Source organism: Desmodus rotundus, chromosome 3, assembly GCF_022682495.2.
Source record: "Desmodus rotundus isolate HL8 chromosome 3, HLdesRot8A.1, whole genome shotgun sequence".
Taxonomy (NCBI): Eukaryota; Metazoa; Chordata; class Mammalia; order Chiroptera; family Phyllostomidae; genus Desmodus; species Desmodus rotundus.
The window spans coordinates 389594-407738 of record NC_071389.1 but is presented as its reverse complement, the minus strand read 5'-3'; the positions used below and the strand labels follow the sequence as shown (position 1 = coordinate 407738).

The following is an 18145-nucleotide window of genomic DNA, read 5'->3' as shown; positions in this document are numbered from 1 at the left end:
GAGTGAAAATATGGCCTGTGGCTGCGAGGGAAGAAACCCCAACTGTCCGAGACTCGCGGACGACGGGGGAGTGGAGGAGTGGGGCGGGGGGCCTGTGCAGCGATGCTGCCTGCCTGTTCCCTTTTTTAAAAGTTTTACTTATTTATTTTAGGCAGTGGGGAAAGGAGGTAGAAAGAGGGAGACACATCGATTGGCTGCCTCTCTCAGGCACCCATCCAGGACCGGACCGCAACCCAGGCCTGCGCCCTTTTCGGGAATGGAACCTGCGGCGGCCTTTCGCTGGGGGATGATGTCCAGTCCACTGAGCCCCACCGGGCAGGGCAGCCTCGCCTCTAGAGAGGAGCCGGGGCGCCGGGCTCCGAGGTCCCTGCGCTGCGATCAGTCCGAAGTGGCCCCAACGTTGCGAGACAAGCGGGACGGCGACTATCCCACCCACTCTGGGAACCGCGGCCGGAAGTGACGCGCCACGCAGGCGCCAGTATTATTTCTTCTCGGGGCTGGAGTCCCAGCTTTGAGCCGTGTCTTACGTCATCATCCCGCGCCGACGCAGGAAGTAACGACGCTCCAGGCGCGCGCCGGACGCTGTTGCTCCTCAGGCTCCGGGACCCGCGGCGGCGGCGGCGCAGGGGTGAGTAGCGGGCGGCCGCATCGGCGGAGGCGGGTCTCCTCCGTCCCGTCTTGCCCGCGTGGGACTCGGGGTTGAGGAGGCGGCGGGCCCGACGCTGCCCAGGCCAACAGCTCCGGACTCTCCCGGGCTGAGCGCGGCTGAGCCGCGGGAACCGGGGGCCGCGCGGACTCCCGCCGGCCGTGCGCTCGCGGATCGCGCGCCCCCGACGCAGCCTCGGTTCTCTCGGTTTGCAGTGTTCGAACTCAAATGGGTGATGAAAAGGACTCTTGGAAAGTGAAAACTTTAGATGAAATTCTTCAAGAAAAGAAACGCCGCAAGGAGCAAGAGGAGAAAGCAGAGATAAAGCGCTTAAAAAATGTAAGCCAGGGTTTTTCAGAAAGGGTTTTCTTAAAGGAGATTAGTTTCTTTGCCCTCGTTTCCCCATTAGAACAACCCTTCTTCAGTGAAGTTCTTTTGCACTTCCAAATGTCGCAGGTGAGCCCAAAATCTGTTATAAAAATGAGCGAACGCGCTCAAATTCTCAGTCCGCGTCGAAGGCAGTCGGTAGCACAGTAACGCTGTGTGCCGGTGCCGCCTGTGCGTGGTCGGGCCTTCGAACCTGAAGTCCTCGGCGCACTTGGGCCGATTCTCCCCGTTTCGTCTCTGGCGTCCCCTTGGCGACGTTTCGGGGTGGAGGGGTTAGCGCAGCAGGAGTTTGGCTGGAAGTTGCCGTTTTGGGCGTGTCGGGTCGTGCCCAGGACCACCTCCCGGTCCCTCGGTGGGGCCGTTGGCAGAAGGGCCTCTCGGGGTCGCTGAGGCGCCGCCCGGGAGCGACAGCGTCGCACGCTGTCACAAAGCGCGCTCTGTGCGAAGTGCGCTTTCGGCCCCGCTGTGGTCAGAGACGATCTCCGTTCTCTGGGCATCGTCACAGGCGCCGGGTGCCCGCGTCTCATTTCAACGCTCGCGGGATTTGAATGGGAGCTTTTTGTATTTTTGAGGGTAGGAATTTTTAATAAACCTTTTATAAATTCCAGCGTGTACGAAAGATTGGGTGGGGACGTAGGCAGGGTTCGCCTGTCCACAAAGCCGCCCGTCCCCGAGAGGGGAGTGACTTCCTGCTCGCCTCTCAGTCTGATGACAGGGACTCCAAGCGGGACTCCCTGGAGGAGGGGGAGCTGAGGGACCACCGCATGGAGATCACCATCCGGAACTCGCCCTACCGCCGCGAGGACTCCATGGAGGACAGGTGACTGGGGGCGCCGGCCGGGGCCCGGGGCCTGCTTGGGGTGCGGTGGGAAAGCTGGCGGGCAGGACCTGGGGTTCGCCTCGGGACTGGGCTCCTGTGTGGTGCCGGGGATCCCCGACCCTCTTCCGACGGGGAAGACAAGGTGCGTGTGTGTTTCTCGCCTCTGCGGCTGCGCTTCCTCGGCTGCCCCGTGTGCGCGTGCGCGCGCCCCCGCCCGTGCTTGCGGTGGTGCATCCGGTGGTGGGCGCAGTCACCGGCCAGGTTCCCTGCCCGCGAGCCCACGAGGAGCGCCGGCGCAGTCCCGGGCGGCCGGTCCCACGGAGGTCCTGGGCCTGGTGCCTGCATTTGTTTCCTTCGCACGGAGGGCCCGGCAGCGTGAGCCGACATTAGGTAGAAAGGGCCATCGTGCGCGTTCTCCCGAGGTTTCGGTCATGTAGTTACTTGAAAATATGGTTGAATCACCTTTTCAGGTCACTTGGTTTGACTAAACCTGTGGGACTGTTAAACAGCTTCATTACGGCAGAAGTGACAAACTGCACGTGTTTAAATGTGGACTTGCAGTTTCACACACACGTGACACGTCACTGCAGTCAAGATGAGGAACGCGAGCGTCACCCCCGCTCCCCCAGGCGTTTGCTTCGTGCGCCGCAGTGGTTTCTCCCTCCGCTTTTCCCACGGGTCCGTGCTTAGCTCACAGTCTGGGCTTCAGTTTCATGATAAGCAGAATCTCGTAAATGCTGGTTCAGACTCCGCTTCTCCGTGACCTGAGCCCTGCGCCCTCCCACTGGAGAGAGCCCACCGCACCCTGAGGCCCCTGCGTGACTTTCTCACGCCCGACGCGGCGCTGTTGTGTCTCGTTCCAGAGGAGAGGAGGACGATTCTTTGGCCATCAAACCGCCCCAGCAAATGTCGCGCAAAGAGAAGGCCCACCACAGGAAGGACGAGAAGAGGAAAGAGAAGCGCCGGCATCGCAGCCACTCAGCGGAAGGGGGTACCGGAGCCCGTGTTTGCTTTCTGCCCTGTTCCCGCACCGTCTGCTCCCTAGTTCTTGATCTTCCGCCTTCTCCAAAAATGGTTGGGAAAGAAGAGGAAGTAAAACTTTAGCTAAAAGCATAAATTTATTGTCAATCATTCTGAGTAGCTGTGTTTCTTTGTTCTGGCTTCTTCCCGTCACGGCGTTGTTTCGGCGCAGGTCGTTCACACACAGAACCGCCTTCCTCTCCCGGGTTCGGGAGACACGCTGCGGGGTGCCGAGGCAAACTGGGCGCCCGACACAGCCCTCGTGGTGGCCCCACTCTCCAGGGTGCTGGGGCCTGGGGCCGCCTGACTGGACCGGCCTGGCTTTAGGGCACAGGGAGACACCACGCAAAGGACCTAGACTTTGCCTCCTGTTCTTTATGAATGGCGATTTCTTAAAATTTATGAAAACACCTGATCACAGCTCGCTGCAGGAAATTTTTATAAGGCGGAAAATCACACTTTTACTATTTAGTGATAATCACATTATCTTTGTTCTTTTCTTAATTGGAGGCTCACTGTCTTAGAGTGTTGTCTTTACCTCTTTTTACCATAAAATCACAACTGTTTTTCCAAATCATTAATTAAACATTTGTTCTTTGCTGGATATCTCCAAGTTAAGTGTTTGCATGTCTGTTCCCTGCATGACCTGTCTCCCCCTCACCAGGCAAGCACGCCAGAGCCAAGGAGAAGGAGAGGGAGCATGAGCGCCGGAAGCGGCACCGGGAGGAGCAGGACAAGGCGCGCCGGGAGTGGGAGAGGCAGAAGCGGAGGGAGATGGCCAGAGAGCACTCCAGGAGAGAGAGGTGAGGGGAGGGTTGTCAGGGGCGCAAGCACCTGTGGCAGCCGTGTCCTGTGGCCCAGTGAGGACTTGGTGGGTGGAGCAGACGAGGGGAGGGGGGTGCTGTCCTGTAGGGTGCTTTTCACCGCAGTCGGAGGCCGGACTTGGGTGTGAGCTGAGTGAGAGGAAATAGTGAGGGGAACGGAAATCTGTGTGTCCACCTCTTCCCTGTGGAGGCGAGTGGGGAAGCCCCTCAGCAGCAAGGCTGGGCAGAGCCTGGCTCACGCCAGAGGGCCTGTGTGAGTGCGCCGTGGGCCCGAAGGGAGGCTCACGTCAGGGGTGCTGGGGGCCAGACTCGGGAGTTCAGACATGGAACAGTGGGGAGAGAGAGCAAGGCAGCGTAGGGAGGAATTTACTTCCCAGACCTGCCCGCTGACGCCAGGTGAAGAGGAGGAGCAGGTGCCTCTGAGCTGGGCTCTGCAGGGTGGTGAGGGGAGTGCCCGTGGCAGGACGTGCGGTGCTGTGTTCGGGCCACAGTAAAGAGGGGCGCGTCCACGAGACCGCCGGCCTCGCCCCCGCATGCAGGTGCCGGCGCCGTGCTCGGGGGGCCTGGCACGGGGGCGGCTGCAGTCAGCCTGCGTTTCCGAGCTCTGCCCCGGCCGTCCAGGCCACGGAGACCGAGGAAGTGCGGTGCCAGGGCTCTCTGGGTCGCAGTAGAAACAGACCAGTTTTTTCCAACAACCAAAGGAGGAAGAGTAACAAAGGGGCCCCGGAGGCCCTGAGAACACGCCAGGAGCTGGGACACCAGGCTCTTGGGTCTTCATTGGCAGGTGCCTCTTGGTGGGCTCAGATTCCCAGGAGAGAGCATCTGGTAGCCCCAGCTCTGTCTGTCCTCTGTGGTCCAGGGCAAGGGTACACGGACATGTGGGAACACCTGCCCCCCTCAGTGTGTGGAGGTCGTTTGCAGAGAAATCCTAGGAGGGGCCTGCTGTGAGGCAGGTGCTTACGTTCCCGGTAGCCAGGACTGCATGAGACGGGCCTTGGCTCTTGTGTCACAGAGGGTGTGGGAGGAGCTGAGGCCAGGGGGCGAGGGTCTGGGGCCACCAGGAGGCGCACACCAGTGTTCGGGTGTCGGGTGTGCAGTGGTGTGTGAAGCGTGCGTGTCTGGCCCGCTGCACTGAGTGTCCAGTGTGGGCTGCCATACACCTGTGAGACCCCAAGGACACCACGCTTGAAAATAAACAGGGACGTGGTAAACTGAACATACTCTGTAAGGGAGGTGGGCTTAGCCCACCAAGCTATTAAACAAACAGTGACAGCTAAGAGGGAAAATTAGAATCCACAGTTGCTACGTTACCTAAAATGTCCGATTCTCAACAAAAAGTATTGAGATGTACAAAGAAATGAGAAAGTAGGACTGCTGCTCAGGGGGAAGCACCCGTAGAAAGTGAGTGTCCACGTTTAGGAAAGGCTTGGCTGCAGAAAAGACCTGGAAGCCAGGGAGTCGAAGGGGGAGCGGTAGAGAATGTGCCCTCTGGAGAACAGAGGAAAGTGAACAGAGCCTCAAAGATCTGCAGGACAGCGTCCACGTGATGGCAGCCCCAGGAGAGAAGAGGGCAGGAGCACTGAGATGTTCGTGAAACAACAGCTGAGCCTCAGCCAGTGTCGCTCGCGTGGCCGGGCGTCGTGTCCTGACTGCAAGGTCACAGCACCGGTCCCCGGGCAGGCACGAGCCTGGCTCGCGGGTTCAGTCGGGGGGCCGGGCGGAAGGCAGCCCGTCACTGTGTCTTTCCCTCTCTCCTGCCCTTCCCCTCTCACTGAAATAAAAATTAAAAAGATAATGACTGAAAACTTCCCAAGTTAGTTGAAAAACATCTGCATTTGCAGAGAGATAAATGAGCCCCAAGTACGGAAAGACAAAGTCACATCCTAGTCAGTCTGTAAAAGCCAACGAGAAAACCCTGAAAGGCAGCCAGAGAAAAACAATCTTCCTACAAGAGGCGCTTGGGGCCTCAGCGGCCGGCTGCTCACTGGGGGAGGCCAGGAGCATGGGACTGAGAAAGCCTGTCAGCCAGCCATTGTGTGGCAGGCAGAACTGATTTCCAAAGTGAGCCGGCAGGCACGGCACTCCCACCTGAGCACAGGCTGCTGGGGCCCACGGTCAGTCAGCCCCACGTCACGGGAAGTACCAGGGACCTTTAGCTGAATGGAAACTGTGCCGGACTATGGAGTCTACGGGAAGAGCAGCGCTGGAAGCAGTAGAAGTGGGTTCCTGTGAAAGAACCTCTAAGTGTGTTTCTTCTCACACCTTAACTTCCCCAAAAGACACGGGACTGCGGGAAACTAACCGCGTAGACGTGGTCGCCGTGCAGGCTGCAGAGAGGTGCGGGAGGGGCTGTTTCTGTGTTTCGTGGGGTGAACTTGGGGTGAATCGATGGGCTGTGGACCGTGACCCCTAGAGTAGACACACAGTGTGAGCAAAGGATGAGGTGCCTACTGACGGCGCTTGTTTAAACCCCAAATGGGCAGAAGCAGAGGAACAGAGAGAACGGCAAAACCCCACAAGCGCAGCCACACCCACGACTGTATTAACGGTGAGATGGTCTCTGTCCCCCAGACAAGGGCGAGATTGTCAGAAAACGAGATCCGACTCTATGTTGCTTGTGAGGAACATCCTCGAGTCGGACCGAAACAGGCTGGACGTGAAAGGCTGGGGACCGACATGCTGTGCAAACAGCAACCACAGGGCTGCCGTGGCTGCTCACGTCAAAGTGGACGCTGAGACCGGCACCACACAGCGGGCTTCGTCACGAAACGCTGAACACGTCAGGAAGACAGGACAGTGACAAATCGCGTTCGCCTGCTCTACAAGAGTCCGAGATGCACAGAGCAGTAACGATAGCTAATTATTCCTGGGGACGCCTGCAGTTGTCAGTAGGAGAGAGAATCAACACAGTTGTAGGAACTTAAAAGTTGAAATCATACAAACTGTACCAAAGAATTATGTTGAAAATGAGCAACAGAAAGAAACACCAAGGAAGTCCCCAAAAGCTTGAAAACCCCACGACCATTTCTGAATAACCTGTGGCCCGAGGAAGGTGCCGTGAAAAAATGGAGAGTTGTGAAGTGAGCTGGCACAGCAGCGACGTCAGAACTCGGGGGCGCGGCCGCGGCTGTGCCTAGAGCGCACTGTGTCGGCTCAGCACTAGCGCCCGAGAGGGGAGGTGCCAGGTCAGCAGCCTAGCTCCCGCCCCCAGAAACTGGGACAAGAAGCAGACGACCCAAAGCAGCAGAAGGAATGTCTAGAAAACTCACAGCAGACAGCAGATGCGCCTGCTGAGGCTGGGGGCTGACCGCAGTGGGCCGGCGTGAGGGAGCACGCTGGCGACAGTAACTTTCCACTTGCTGATTTCGTAGAGAGGAAGTGGGGGGCAGATGGACATGTCAGTGTGGTGCTCCACTTACTCGGGCATTCACTGCCCGGTTCTTGTCTGCGCCCTGACTGAGGGTTAAGCCCACGACCTTGGTGCATGGGGACGACGCTCCCGCCCACTGAGCTGCCCGGGCGGTGGCGGGAAGGTTTTACAACTGACTGTGGTGCTGGCTGCACAGTTTCACACGTTCGTGAAAATTACGATCAGTGACTGAGTTTTACATGTAAAGGGAGCCGCAGCTTTATGTTTAACTAGCTCGGACTTCCACCTACAAAACAGCACCTAGGCTTCTAGTGCCCTTCGTCCAGCCTCTCGGGGGTGGCAGCTGTCACAGGCCGGCGTGTGTGTGGGACCCGTGGCACTGCCGTGGGGCCTGATTGTTCTCACTGTTCCGCTCATGCGTGTTTCTGGGGGTACGAGGATACTTTTTCTTTAACATGTTAGGTTGGATGATGGGGGGGCTGTGGGAGTTACCTACGGCCAGGTCTCATTCTTTGGCCACCTTATGGTGCCATGACCCACACACACCTCAGTCACTAGTGTTTCCTGCACTGAAGTGGCCTTGAAGCTGTTTTCCCCTCGAGTCCCACTGTGGTCATGGAGACGTGCCGGGTAGGCAGGTAAATTCGGACGGTGCTGTGGTGCGTGCCTGGGCGGTCCTCTAGCACTCAGAGCTGGTGGGCGGGGCCAGGTGCTGGTAGTGTCTGACGGGGGCTGCTGCTGGCGCCAGCGGCTCATTCTGCCGTGCTCCCGGGGAGCAGCACCCTCGGGGTGTGCTCACTCGTGGGCTCTGCCTCTGAAGAGCTTTCTGTGGGTTGAACCAAAAAAGGCAGTTTACAAGTTTGAGGAAAAGCACTCACCCCAAGTTGGAGTACAAGTGACCTTTCTGTGTGGGGAAGAAGTGGCCTGTGCTTACCACAGGGACCGCCTGGAGCAGCTGGAGAGGAAGCGGGAGCGGGAGCGCAAGCTGCGGGAGCAGCAGAAGGAGCAGCGGGAGCAGAAGGAGCGGGAGCGGCGTGCGGAGGAGCGGCGCAAGGAGCGGGAGGCGCGGCGGGAAGGTGTGCCGGCTGCACGGTGGAGGCCTTGGCCTGAGCGGCTCCCACAGCAGAGGAGGGAGGCGGGTACAAGGCTCCAGGAAACCCCAGAAGTGGGGAAGCTGCACCTAAGGGGCTGTGTGGCCAGGGGCCGTCCCAGGCCTGGTGTGCGCCTGCTGCCCACGGGTGGGGCCGGGCTTGCGCAGGTGGTACCAGCCCTTTTTGACCAGTAGCGACAGTCTGGAGGGTACACCGGGTCCTTGGGGTTGGGTCCTAGCTTCCAGTTCGCAGCTTTCTTTCCTTTTGGCACGTGTGTGATCGTGTCTGTCCTGTACACATGAGGGCCATCGCCCTCGGCAGGGGTGTGGGAGAGGGCGGGGAGGGCCCTGTGGGGAAGAGGGCGCTGCCAGCGCTGTGACCTGCCCTGCCCCGGTGCCAGTGTCCGCCCATCACCGGACCGTGCGAGAGGACTACAGCGACAAAGCGAAGGCCAGCCACTGGGGTCGCAGCCCGCCCCGGCCGATGCGGGGCAGGCTCGAGCTGGGAGACGGCCGCAAGCCAGGTGGGGCCGGGCCGCACCTGCTTGGGCCACTTTGCTGGGGGTCGCTGCTGGGGAATTCTTAAAATATGTCTCCAAATTCACCTTTGGTGGTTTATTTCATAAGTGAAAGAAGAGAAAATGGAAGAGAGAGACCTGCTGTCTGACTTACAAGACATCAGCGACAACGAGAGGAAAACCAGCTCGGCCGATTCCTCCTCAGGTAGCCGCTCACCTGGCCAAGCCCGACTTCGCTGCTGTACAGGGAAGGCCCCAGAGTTCACATCCTGCTGTTTGCTTCCAAAAGCGGAATCGGGGTCCGGGTCAGAGGAGGAAGAGGAGGAGGAGGAGGAGGAGGAGGGGAGCAGTAGTGAAGAATCGGAGGAGGAGGAGGAGGAGGAAGAGGAGGAGGAGGAGGAAGAGGAGACTGGGAGCAACTCTGAGGATGCATCTGGACAGTCAGCTGGTGAGAGTGCGGGGTGTGGTGGTGTGGCTTTCTTACCCGCTTTGTTTCATTGTTTTATTGATTACACAGAGAGAGCGACTGAATTGTCGTTTCGCCCATGCGTGCGTTCGTTGGCTCGTTCCTGTATGCGCCCTGACCGGAGGTCGGACCTGCAGCCTTGGTGTACGGGGTTGACGCTCTAACCCCCTGAGCTGCCCCGCCAGGGCGTGCGACGGCGTATTTGGATAGAGTTTTGGGAACTATAGAAAAATAAGTAGAAGTCTAATTTTAGAAAACTTACAAATTGAAAGTGCCTTGCTACCCGAGACTCACCTGAGTCTCGTAGAAGGTGCAGACCCCAGAGCATGCTGGGGGGCACTCCCTGGCTGGGCGACAGCAGGCCGGGCGCCTGCTCTCTCTTGCAGAGGAAGTAAGTGAGGAGGAGATGAGTGAAGACGAAGAGCGAGAGACTGGGAACCACGTCCTCATGGGTAAGAGGCCTCCCTGCCATAGTTCACGTCCTCGTTTGTCCCTCCGCGCGGGGACACTTGTCAAAATTTGTGAGCGTGGCTGTGGCAGTCTACTAGAGTACACTGTTCTCCGAGGCATGTCGGGTCCCAGAAGCCACAGGGAGCTCCTGTCCTGGCCGTGTCCCAGGCCTGAACAGCATCCCCCAGGGGGGACAGCGCTAACTGAGCGCCACCCTGAGTGCCACTGGCGCCTGTACAGGAGGTGGACCACCACCGGCCCTGTCCCGGCCTCAGTGCCAGGGGACAGTGAACAGCAGCTTGGGTCTGAGCCCTGGGCCACGCTCTGGGCCCGGCGGGGCCTGCAGGCCGCCAGGCTGTGTCCTCGGGCCAGAGTCCCCGGCCACCTCCTTCCAGGCCAGCGTCTGGGCAATGGACCCTGGAGGTTGTGGCCCAGCCAAGCGAGCCCCAAGGACCTGACACCCTCTGTCCAGGGCAGCAGCTCACATGTCACTGTTGTCACCGTAGTCGGCTTCTTCCTGCCCGTGGCATCCCCACCCCCAGAGCAGGGTGGGGCTTGGGCAGCGGCTCATTTCTGGTCCCGTAAATGGCTGCAAATGTGGCAGTTCCAGAGTCACGATTTGACCGAGACTCCGGGGAAAGTGCAGAAGGGGAGGAAGAAGTGGGCGAGGCCACCCCACAGAGCAGCGCCCTGACCGAAGGGGAGTTCGTGCCCGAGTCCCCGGCCCTGTCGCCCATCGAGCTCAAGCAAGAGCTGCCCAAGTACCTGCCCGCCCTGCAGGTGAGGCGTTTTCCACCCCAGCCGGCTCTGCCCTGCTGATTTCAACAGGCCCGTGGCTGAGAGCAGAAGCCGAGTCCTGGGTGGGGGCTGCCACCAGAGTGCAGCAAAGGTTGCTGGCCAGGCTTGGCCGCCAGCCTTCCTCATACCCATGGGCAAGGTCCAGCCACGAAACCCACGGGTGCTCCACATGTGGACGGCAGGCGGCCACTGCTGCTGTGGCCTCACCCAGGGCCACACAGGGTCCTTGGCCATGAGGCCTCAGCACGTGCCCTCTCCGAGCACGTCTGCAGTGGGGACACCGCAGGGGCCTTGGGGACGGGTGGGTCCCAAGAGGGGTGAGTGGCCTCCAGTCCCCTGGCTTTCCGTGGCTGGTGGCCCTGCCTGGAGCCCCCTGAGGTCTGTGAGCCCCACCCTGGGTGCTGGGGGCAGTGGGACTCCCTCTGGCAGTCGCTGTGCCTGTGCTGTCTGGCTCCTCACGGGTCTGCCAGGTGGGGCTTCTCAACAGTGCGCCCCTGGCCCTGTGCCACGGGGAGGGGATGGCAGCCTAGCCCGGTAGGGTACACGCAGAGGGACGGTGTGGGGGTGCTCCTGTCCTCAGTCTCCTCAGGACACACAGGGCAGGCCTGGCAGGAAGGATGCGCCTGGGACCAGCCTTTGTCCGCGCTGGCTTGGTTTCATCGTGAAGGGGCAGCTCGCACTACGGAAAGTGGAGACAGGAGCTCCTGCCCTGCCCCCAACGCTTGGTCCCTCCTGAGGCGTTGGGTGGGGTGTGCGCCCCCTATCACACCTCACGCTGCGCCCCCCCAGGGCTGTCGGAGCGTGGAGGAGTTCCAGTGCCTGAACAGGATCGAGGAGGGCACCTACGGCGTGGTGTACAGAGCGAAAGACAAGAAAACAGGTGGGGGGGTCCCCGTGCCCGAAGGGACGGCAGACGGGGCAGGGGTGGAGCACCTGCAGAGCATTGTCACCTGGCTCACTCGCTCCCCGGTTCACCCTGCATAGGCACATGTGGCCCCCATGCTGACTCGGAGGGGGAGGCAGTCGGATTCCCTGCCAGTGTCCTGTCCACGTGCAGGGCAGAGGGGTCTGAGCCCCAGCCCCTGCAGTCCTGGGCACACCACCCTCCCTGGTGTTGGGCATGGCCCTGCCTGCCCACCCAGCACCAGGCAGACTCATGGGTGACACCTCAGAGCAGTGCCTTCGATGCCTCCAGAGGTGCCTGACGAGGCTCCACTGTTTGGTTGTGACAACAGGTGACAACTCTGAGGGGGTGTCAGCTGCTGTCACAAGGGAAAGACAGGGTCAGCCTGGCAAGGGCCTAGGAGCTGCTAGGGCACCAGCCTTGAGTGACGGCCCCTGAACGGTGTGGGGGTCGCAGCGCCCCCCCCCCCCCCAGCCTGCGTGCCCAGTGAATGTTTGTGTCGGGTGTCGAAGCTCGGCCGTGTGCCCTGGTCCCGAGGGGATGCGAGCGCAGTGGGAAGCTGCCCTTGGCAGTTCTGCGCGAAGGCTGGCCTGGGCGCACTGTACTCCTGGCGGCCAGGCCTGCGAGCTCCCAGGCACAGTGGCACTCAGGCGTGTCCTGGTTAACGGCACTCAGGGAGGTCGGTTCCTCAGCCCCCATCTCTGCACTGTCTGCAGATGAGATTGTGGCTCTGAAGCGCCTGAAAATGGAGAAGGAGAAGGAAGGCTTCCCGATCACGTCGCTGAGGGAGATCAACACCATCCTCAAGGCGCAGCACCCCAACATCGTGACCGTCAGGGTAGGTGGCCCACCCGTGCCCCCCAAGAGGGTCAGGCGAGGTGGACTCCTGGGCTCAGCCCTTCCTCGGCACAGAAATCAAGTTTGGCTTCCAGAAATGCCACGCACATCAGAGTTGTCCCTCTCAGTCGGGGCCTGCCATCCCCCAGTGTCTGCCCTGGGGTGTCGGGCTGCGGGGGGCGCTGGCGCCCTGGGCGGGAACGAGGGGCCTGGGCGCCCACAGCCCCGCTGTCCCCAGGAGATCGTGGTGGGCAGCAACATGGACAAGATCTACATCGTGATGAACTACGTGGAACACGACCTCAAGAGCCTGATGGAGACCATGAAGCAGCCGTTCCTGCCAGGTGGGCCGGGCCCCACGGTCCTGAGTGTGTCGCCTCCAGGTGGCCTGTGGGCTGTGTCCCCACGAGGACCGCCTTGCCCTCCGGCAGCCCTGCATCGTCCCTGGGAGCGGTGGGATCGCGGTTGGCACCGCATACCGTGTGGGGGTGTGTGCATGCCAAGCGGGGGTGTTCCCGGGGGTGACCGCGCCGGGCCCCTCGCCCCCCAGGGGAGGTGAAGACCCTGATGATCCAGCTGCTGTGCGGCGTGAAGCACCTGCATGACAACTGGATCCTGCACCGCGACCTCAAGACCTCCAACCTGCTGCTGAGCCATGCCGGCATCCTCAAGGTGAGCCCACGGCCCGCTTGGGGGCGCCCGGCTCCCAGCCACGGCCCGATCACCACCGTCCTGCCCTCACAGGTGGGGGACTTCGGGCTGGCGCGGGAGTACGGGTCCCCTCTGAAGGCCTACACCCCAGTCGTGGTGACCCTGTGGTACCGTGCCCCAGAGCTGCTCCTGGGGGCCAAGGTGAGTTCCTGGCTGTGTGGGGTGCCCTGCGCGCTCGGCCCTGCCTGCCCCTGAGCCTGTCACTGGCCCCCAGGAGTACTCCACCGCGGTGGACATGTGGTCCGTGGGCTGCATCTTTGGGGAGCTGCTGACACAGAAGCCACTGTTCCCTGGGAAGTCGGAGATCGATCAGATCAACAAAGTGTTCAAGGTGGGCCAGGGCGCCCCCCGGGGGAGGTGTCTCCACTGGGCATGGTCGTTCTGAGGTGTCCCTCTCTCAGGACCTAGGGACCCCCAGTGAGAAAATCTGGCCTGGCTACAACGAGCTCCCCGCAGTGAAGAAGATGACCTTCACCGAGTACCCCTACAACAACCTGCGCAAGCGCTTCGGGGCCCTGCTCTCAGACCAGGGCTTCGACCTCATGAACAAGTGAGCCTTGCGGGGCTGGCCCCTTCCGCCTGCGCCCGCCCCCCGCCCCCGCCCCCACTGAGGACTCCACCTGCCTTGTTCCCCCAGGTTCCTGACCTACTTTCCTGGTCGGAGAGTCAGTGCGGAGGACGGCCTCAAGCACGAGTATTTCCGGGAGACCCCCCTTCCCATAGACCCCTCGATGTTCCCCACGTGGCCCGCCAAGAGCGAGCAGCAGAGGGTGAAGCGAGGCACCAGCCCGCGGCCCCCCGAGGGAGGCCTGGGCTACAGCCAGTTGGTGAGGGGCAGGCTGGCGCTGGAGGGAAGGCTGGGCGCCCTGGGGTGGGGCTGGCCTGGCTGGGCCCACGGTACCACTTGCTTCCCAGGGAGACGACGACCTGAAGGAGACTGGCTTCCACCTCACCACCACCAACCAGGGGGCCTCGGCAGCGGGCCCAGGCTTCAGCCTCAAGTTCTGAGTTCGTCATGGACCCCCAGCAACCCTGGGGACTTGGTGGCCGGGGCTCGGCAGGGGCAGGGGGCCGGAGGTGCCACCGGGCTCCAGATCCCACAGGGCGCAGCTGCTGTCCCCGGGCCGCTGTGAACAGGAAGGAACCTCGAGTCTTCGTGCTGCTGGTCCTGTTTGTTTCCTCGTTTCGTTTGTATTTTATCTCAGCTTGTAAATTTGTAGAATTAAATCTTACTTCTTTGTGGAGGAACGAGCTGTTGTTTTTTAAGACCTGCCCCACGAGGAAGGGGCGTCAGCAGGTACAACCTACGCCACGGCGCCCTTGGGGCTTAAGGTCAGAGAGCGGCTGCGATCGGCAGATCGGCAACAGTCAGAGGGGTTTTGCTCGCCGGCACCTCCCGACCCTCCCCGGGCTGTCAGGCGGCCCGGGGCCCCCAGAGCTGGGCGTGTAAGCTCAGCTGCGGGCTTGGTTCGCGGCTGTGCCGCCCGTAGAGATGGAGTCAGAAGCTCGGCGCGTCCTTCCCCCCCCCGCCCGCCCCGGGGGCGATCTGCGCACCTCAAACTCCACGCACAGGCCCAGGTGTGGCCTCCACGCCACGTGGGCTGGCCAGTCTCGGGCCGGCAGCCTCGGCTCCTGCTCCAACTGGACCGGCCGGCTCTGGGGGAGGCGAGCTGGTCCCTTGCGTGGGCCCGACCCCCAGCTCGGCTCCCGTCCGCTCCGTCCAGGGGAGCCCACCCTCCCCAGCCCTGCCAACCTCCGCCCGGGCTCGGTCCCCTCCCTTCGGCGCGCACGGGCCAGGAAAGGCGAGGACCGTCCTCAACCCGAGGGGCGGTGCCGGGTGCTTGGGGCGTCCTGGCCTCAGGCTCCAGCGGGGTACGGGCTAGGTGCCCCCGCACGGCCCCCCAAAGAAAGAGCGCGCAGACGTGAGAGAGAAAGCGCTTTATGGGCGGCCCGGCGCGCGCTTAGCTGCGCACACGGACTCGCCAGGAGTAAGTGCTGAGCACGCGCTGCCGCCGGCGCACCACGCACGTGTAGGTGCCCTCGTTGATGGCGTTGGCGATGATGCTCAGGTGCGCCTCTCCCAGCGCCAGGTAGCCGGGGTAGGAGGACTCGAGCGGCTCCTGGTCCTTGTACCAGCTGCGGAGGCAGAGGCGAGCGCTGGCCCGAGCCCGCCGCCGCGCCCGCCCCACCCCCACCCCCCGCGTCGGGGTCGCGGGTGGGCCACTCACTGCACTTTGCCTTTCTTGTGCAGGATCTTATGGCCGCAGCGGAAGGTCACGTTCCTGCCCTCGGACACCAGGCGGGTTTTGGTCCTAGGGGGCGGCGCGGTGGCAGCCACCGTGGGGAAGGGGAACTCTGCGGGGGCGGAGGGGGCTCCACGTCAGCGCCCCGCGCCTGCCCGCCTGGCCGGCCGCCCGGGGACCCCGCGCACCGTAGCAGAAGTCGCAGCTGCTCGGACACAGCCTCTTCATGAGCCTGCGGCGGGCGTCGCAAAAGCCCCTCCGCGCCCAGGACGAGCACACGAACAGCCGGTCCAGGCAACCTGCGCGAGGGCGGACGGGCCTCAGAGCTCGCCCCGCCCCCTGCCCGCCGGCCCGCGCGCCCGCTGAGGGGACCCACCGTAGAGCCGGTGTAGCCCCCACAGCTCGTCCTGCGATAGCGCCTTCCAGCCGCGCAGCGTGGCGTTGAGGTGCATGAGCGCCCGGCTGTGCTGCGAGTGCATCAGGCCCAGTGCATGGCCGATCTCGTGGGCCGCCACGTGCACCAGGTCGGTGAGCCACACTCCTGCGGGCCCCGCCGGTCAGCGCGTGGGGCCTGGCCCGCCCGCTCCCCCCCCCCCCCCGCCTGGCTCCCCGCAGCTGCACGCCGGCAGACGAGACTGTTCCAGGCCGGCCGCGGCAGTGAGCTCGGCTCCCAGGAATGCGGCCTCGCTCCTCTCCGGCGGCATGGGGGTTGGGGGCTTTGGGCTTCCCGTGGCCTCCCAGCAGCCTCCCTCTCCCGGCCTGCGTGACCCGCCCATCGCCTCCTGCTCCAGCCCACCACTGGGACCACCATGGTGCGAGGACCCCACGGGAGTAGGCCTGCCGTCACCTTTCTTCCAGCTGTAGCGAGTGGGGCCCAGGACCCAGTACTCGCTGTCGTCAAAGTGGATGCCACCGTGCGGGGGGAAGAAGGCGTGGGCCAGCTCGCCCGTGGGGCCGTCGAAGCAGTGGTGCAGCGCAGACACCAGGCAGTCCGTGTGGTTGACCGGGTAGAAGCCTGGGGGAGCACGGGGCTGAGAGGGGTCCTGGTGGCGGGCCGGGGGCTGGGGCGCTGCACCCACCTATTCGGAGATCGCTGGGCTGCTCGGCGGCCACCTCGCGAAAGCTGAATGGGGACACCTCACTCCACATGCGGAAGGCGGTGGCCAGTCCCTGACGGGTCTCCCTGGGACTCAGCAGGTTCCGCGGGAAGGACAGTATCCTGGGGTGGAGGCTCAAGGTCGGCGTGGGGGCGGGGGGCGGCCAGGCGGCTCCCGGGCTCCCCTCAGGGCGAGGGTCGCACCTGTACGTGAGGTTGAAGTGGTCCCAGCGCAGCCTGGCCGGGGTCAGCGTGTAGCGGCGTCTGCGGGGTGCCTGGTGGGGCGGTGGGCCGGGCCCCAGGGTAGTGGGGACCCCCACGGGGTGGGGCGTGGCGTCTCCCTTCAAGGAAGCGAGTGTTCTGGGCAGGCAGCAGGTCTGCCCGAGTCCCAAACACCAGGAGACCCAACTGGAAGCTGATGGGGTGGGGGAGCACTGACTTCCACTTTTGGGTTTTCTGTGTTTTCTGGTTTTCTACCTCAAGCCCGCGAGTGTCACTTTTACAGCCAAAAAGCAAAAGGTCACTAAAGATGGTGGAGCTGGGGGCCAGAGGCCGCCCCCCGCCCCAATCCCGACAGACACCGGGACTTGCGGTCACTCGGACTCCTGCACCAGTCCGCAGGCGGGGGCGGACTCACCTGCGCTGCGCTCGCGGAGGGCCACGCCGCTGGGGCCCCCGGCCGGGCCAGCAGCGCCAGGATAGGCAGCAGGCACAGGGCGCCCAGCAGGGCCCCCTGCCAGCCAGACGGCGCACGGGCGCCCCACGATGCTCGGGAGACGCAGGGCCCACGGGCCATGGCTCCTGTGGATTCCAACCCGCTGTCGGGGATCCGGGCGCCTGGGCTGCGGGACCTGCAGGAGCGCGAATAGCCAGGGGAGGCGCTGAGGCAGCTCCGGTTACAGCCTGGGGCGGGGGGCGGGGACAGCCACCCTTGAAGGGAACCAGCTGGCCATCCTACTGTCAGCAAGGGGGACCCCCGTGCCTGCGGGTCGGTGGCGGTGGCCGGGGCAGGGCCTGTTGGGTGGAGCCACTAGGGTGGGAGGGGTGGGGGCGAGGAGGTACCCGGTCGCCAGGAAGGGACAGATGCCAGGGGTTCAAGATCAGGCAAGGACGGTCATTTGGGGTCCCAAACTGGCTGGGGCTGAATGACCTGTGGCTTTCCCCTCAATGGACCACCCCCAACTGCCTCCATGCTGAAAGAGCTCGGGAGTGGAACCTCCATCCAGGCCAACCCAGGACACGTCCCGCGGCGCAGCCCGGCAGGGTCCTCATGAGAGGGGCGGAGACGCTGAGGGAGGGGACGTGGCAAGTGAGTACAGGCAGCTAAGCGGGAAGAGGCGGGGTATGCGGCTTGGGGATGGCGCCAGGAGGGAGGGGGGCCTGCAGGGGTCCCACCGAGGGCTGAAAGAGACCAGAGGAGGGACCTGGTGGCTGATGTCGGGGGAAGGCGCACAGGGGCAGGGTCCGTAGGGAGCCAGGAATCCCTGACTCCGCTTCCTCGCGGGGAAGCCGGGCGCAGGTCCCAAGTCTGGAGTGGTCCTGGCTGGGAGGTGGGGGACAGTGTCTTGAGGCTGGGACACTCGAGGGCGGCATTCAGACAGTACCCGGGTGGGTGGGGCGGTGCGGGGAGCCAGACCGGATGTTAGCGAGGCACCTCTGGGCTGGGGGAACTAGGGTCCGAGGGCTGGAGGGGTGTGTGGGGCGGTCTGCATAAGGCCAAGGGTCCTGGCCCTCCCCGTTCTCCACCCAGGCCTTGAGCCCAGAATGACAGCGGTGCGCTGGGCCAGCGGGGTCAGCGCCAAGTGCCTGGCCAGCAGCCTCGAGGCTCTGGGGGAGCATTTCGGGTGGTTCTTGGAAAGCGGCAGCGCCCCAGTCTTCATGGCTGAATACATACTCAGCACGGCCGCCCCCCCTGTGCCGTGCCCTGCTCTCTTCCCCAGTCCTGAGAGGGGGCCCCTGGCCTAC

At 63.1% G+C, this 18145-nt stretch overlaps 2 protein-coding genes across 3 annotated transcripts; one reads left to right on the top strand and one right to left on the bottom strand.

Annotated features, from left to right (window-relative positions):
* Nucleotides 1-535: 535 nt before the first annotated feature.
* CDK11B (cyclin dependent kinase 11B) lies at nucleotides 536-14081 on the top strand. 2 transcript variants are annotated; one of them, XM_053920760.2, is made up of 20 exons: nucleotides 536-628; nucleotides 862-985; nucleotides 1738-1853; nucleotides 2717-2844; nucleotides 3538-3676; nucleotides 8007-8143; nucleotides 8559-8681; nucleotides 8785-8880; nucleotides 8965-9123; nucleotides 9528-9593; nucleotides 10196-10371; nucleotides 11179-11269; nucleotides 12010-12131; nucleotides 12369-12474; nucleotides 12681-12802; nucleotides 12875-12982; nucleotides 13056-13172; nucleotides 13243-13391; nucleotides 13479-13668; nucleotides 13757-14081. In XM_053920760.2, the coding sequence occupies exons 2-20, from the start codon at nucleotides 875-877 to the stop codon at nucleotides 13847-13849; spliced, it is 2349 nt and encodes a 782-aa protein (XP_053776735.1). In that variant the 5' UTR covers nucleotides 536-628; nucleotides 862-874; the 3' UTR covers nucleotides 13850-14081. The 2 variants fall into 2 exon arrangements, with proteins under 2 accessions (XP_053776735.1, XP_053776734.1); XM_053920759.2 differs by having other exon boundaries at nucleotides 12354-12474.
* Nucleotides 14082-14766: 685 nt separating this feature from the next.
* On the bottom strand, nucleotides 14767-17443 carry MMP23B (matrix metallopeptidase 23B). The gene is made up of 9 exons (XM_053920889.1): nucleotides 17397-17443; nucleotides 16818-17031; nucleotides 16385-16521; nucleotides 16164-16303; nucleotides 15932-16099; nucleotides 15461-15625; nucleotides 15273-15383; nucleotides 15070-15196; nucleotides 14767-14977 (listed from the first exon to the last, which is right to left on the bottom strand). Exons 2-9 carry the CDS (start codon nucleotides 16974-16976, stop codon nucleotides 14803-14805), a joined length of 1182 nt encoding a protein of 393 aa, XP_053776864.1. The 5' UTR covers nucleotides 16977-17031; nucleotides 17397-17443; the 3' UTR covers nucleotides 14767-14802.
* Between the last annotated feature and the right edge of the window lie 702 nt (nucleotides 17444-18145).

What these genes read in the sequence shown, in the direction of transcription:
- CDK11B (XM_053920759.2), top strand. Translation starts at nt 875, where the DNA reads ATGGGTGATGAAAAGGACTCTTGGAAAGTGAAAACTTTAGATGAAATT. An exon ending in GGGAGACGGCCGCAAGCCAG is followed by an intron (nt 8,682 to 8,784) that starts GTGGGGCCGGGC and finishes TTATTTCATAAG; the next exon opens with TGAAAGAAGAGAAAATGGAA. An exon ending in TGCATCTGGACAGTCAGCTG is followed by an intron (nt 9,124 to 9,527) that starts GTGAGAGTGCGG and finishes TCTCTCTTGCAG; the next exon opens with AGGAAGTAAGTGAGGAGGAG.
- MMP23B (XM_053920889.1), bottom strand. Translation starts at nt 16,976, where the DNA reads ATGGCCCGTGGGCCCTGCGTCTCCCGAGCATCGTGGGGCGCCCGTGCG. An exon ending in TCGCTACAGCTGGAAGAAAG is followed by an intron (nt 15,626 to 15,931) that starts GTGACGGCAGGC and finishes CGGGGCCCGCAG; the next exon opens with GAGTGTGGCTCACCGACCTG. An exon ending in CACAAGAAAGGCAAAGTGCA is followed by an intron (nt 14,978 to 15,069) that starts GTGAGTGGCCCA and finishes CTGCCTCCGCAG; the next exon opens with CTGGTACAAGGACCAGGAGC.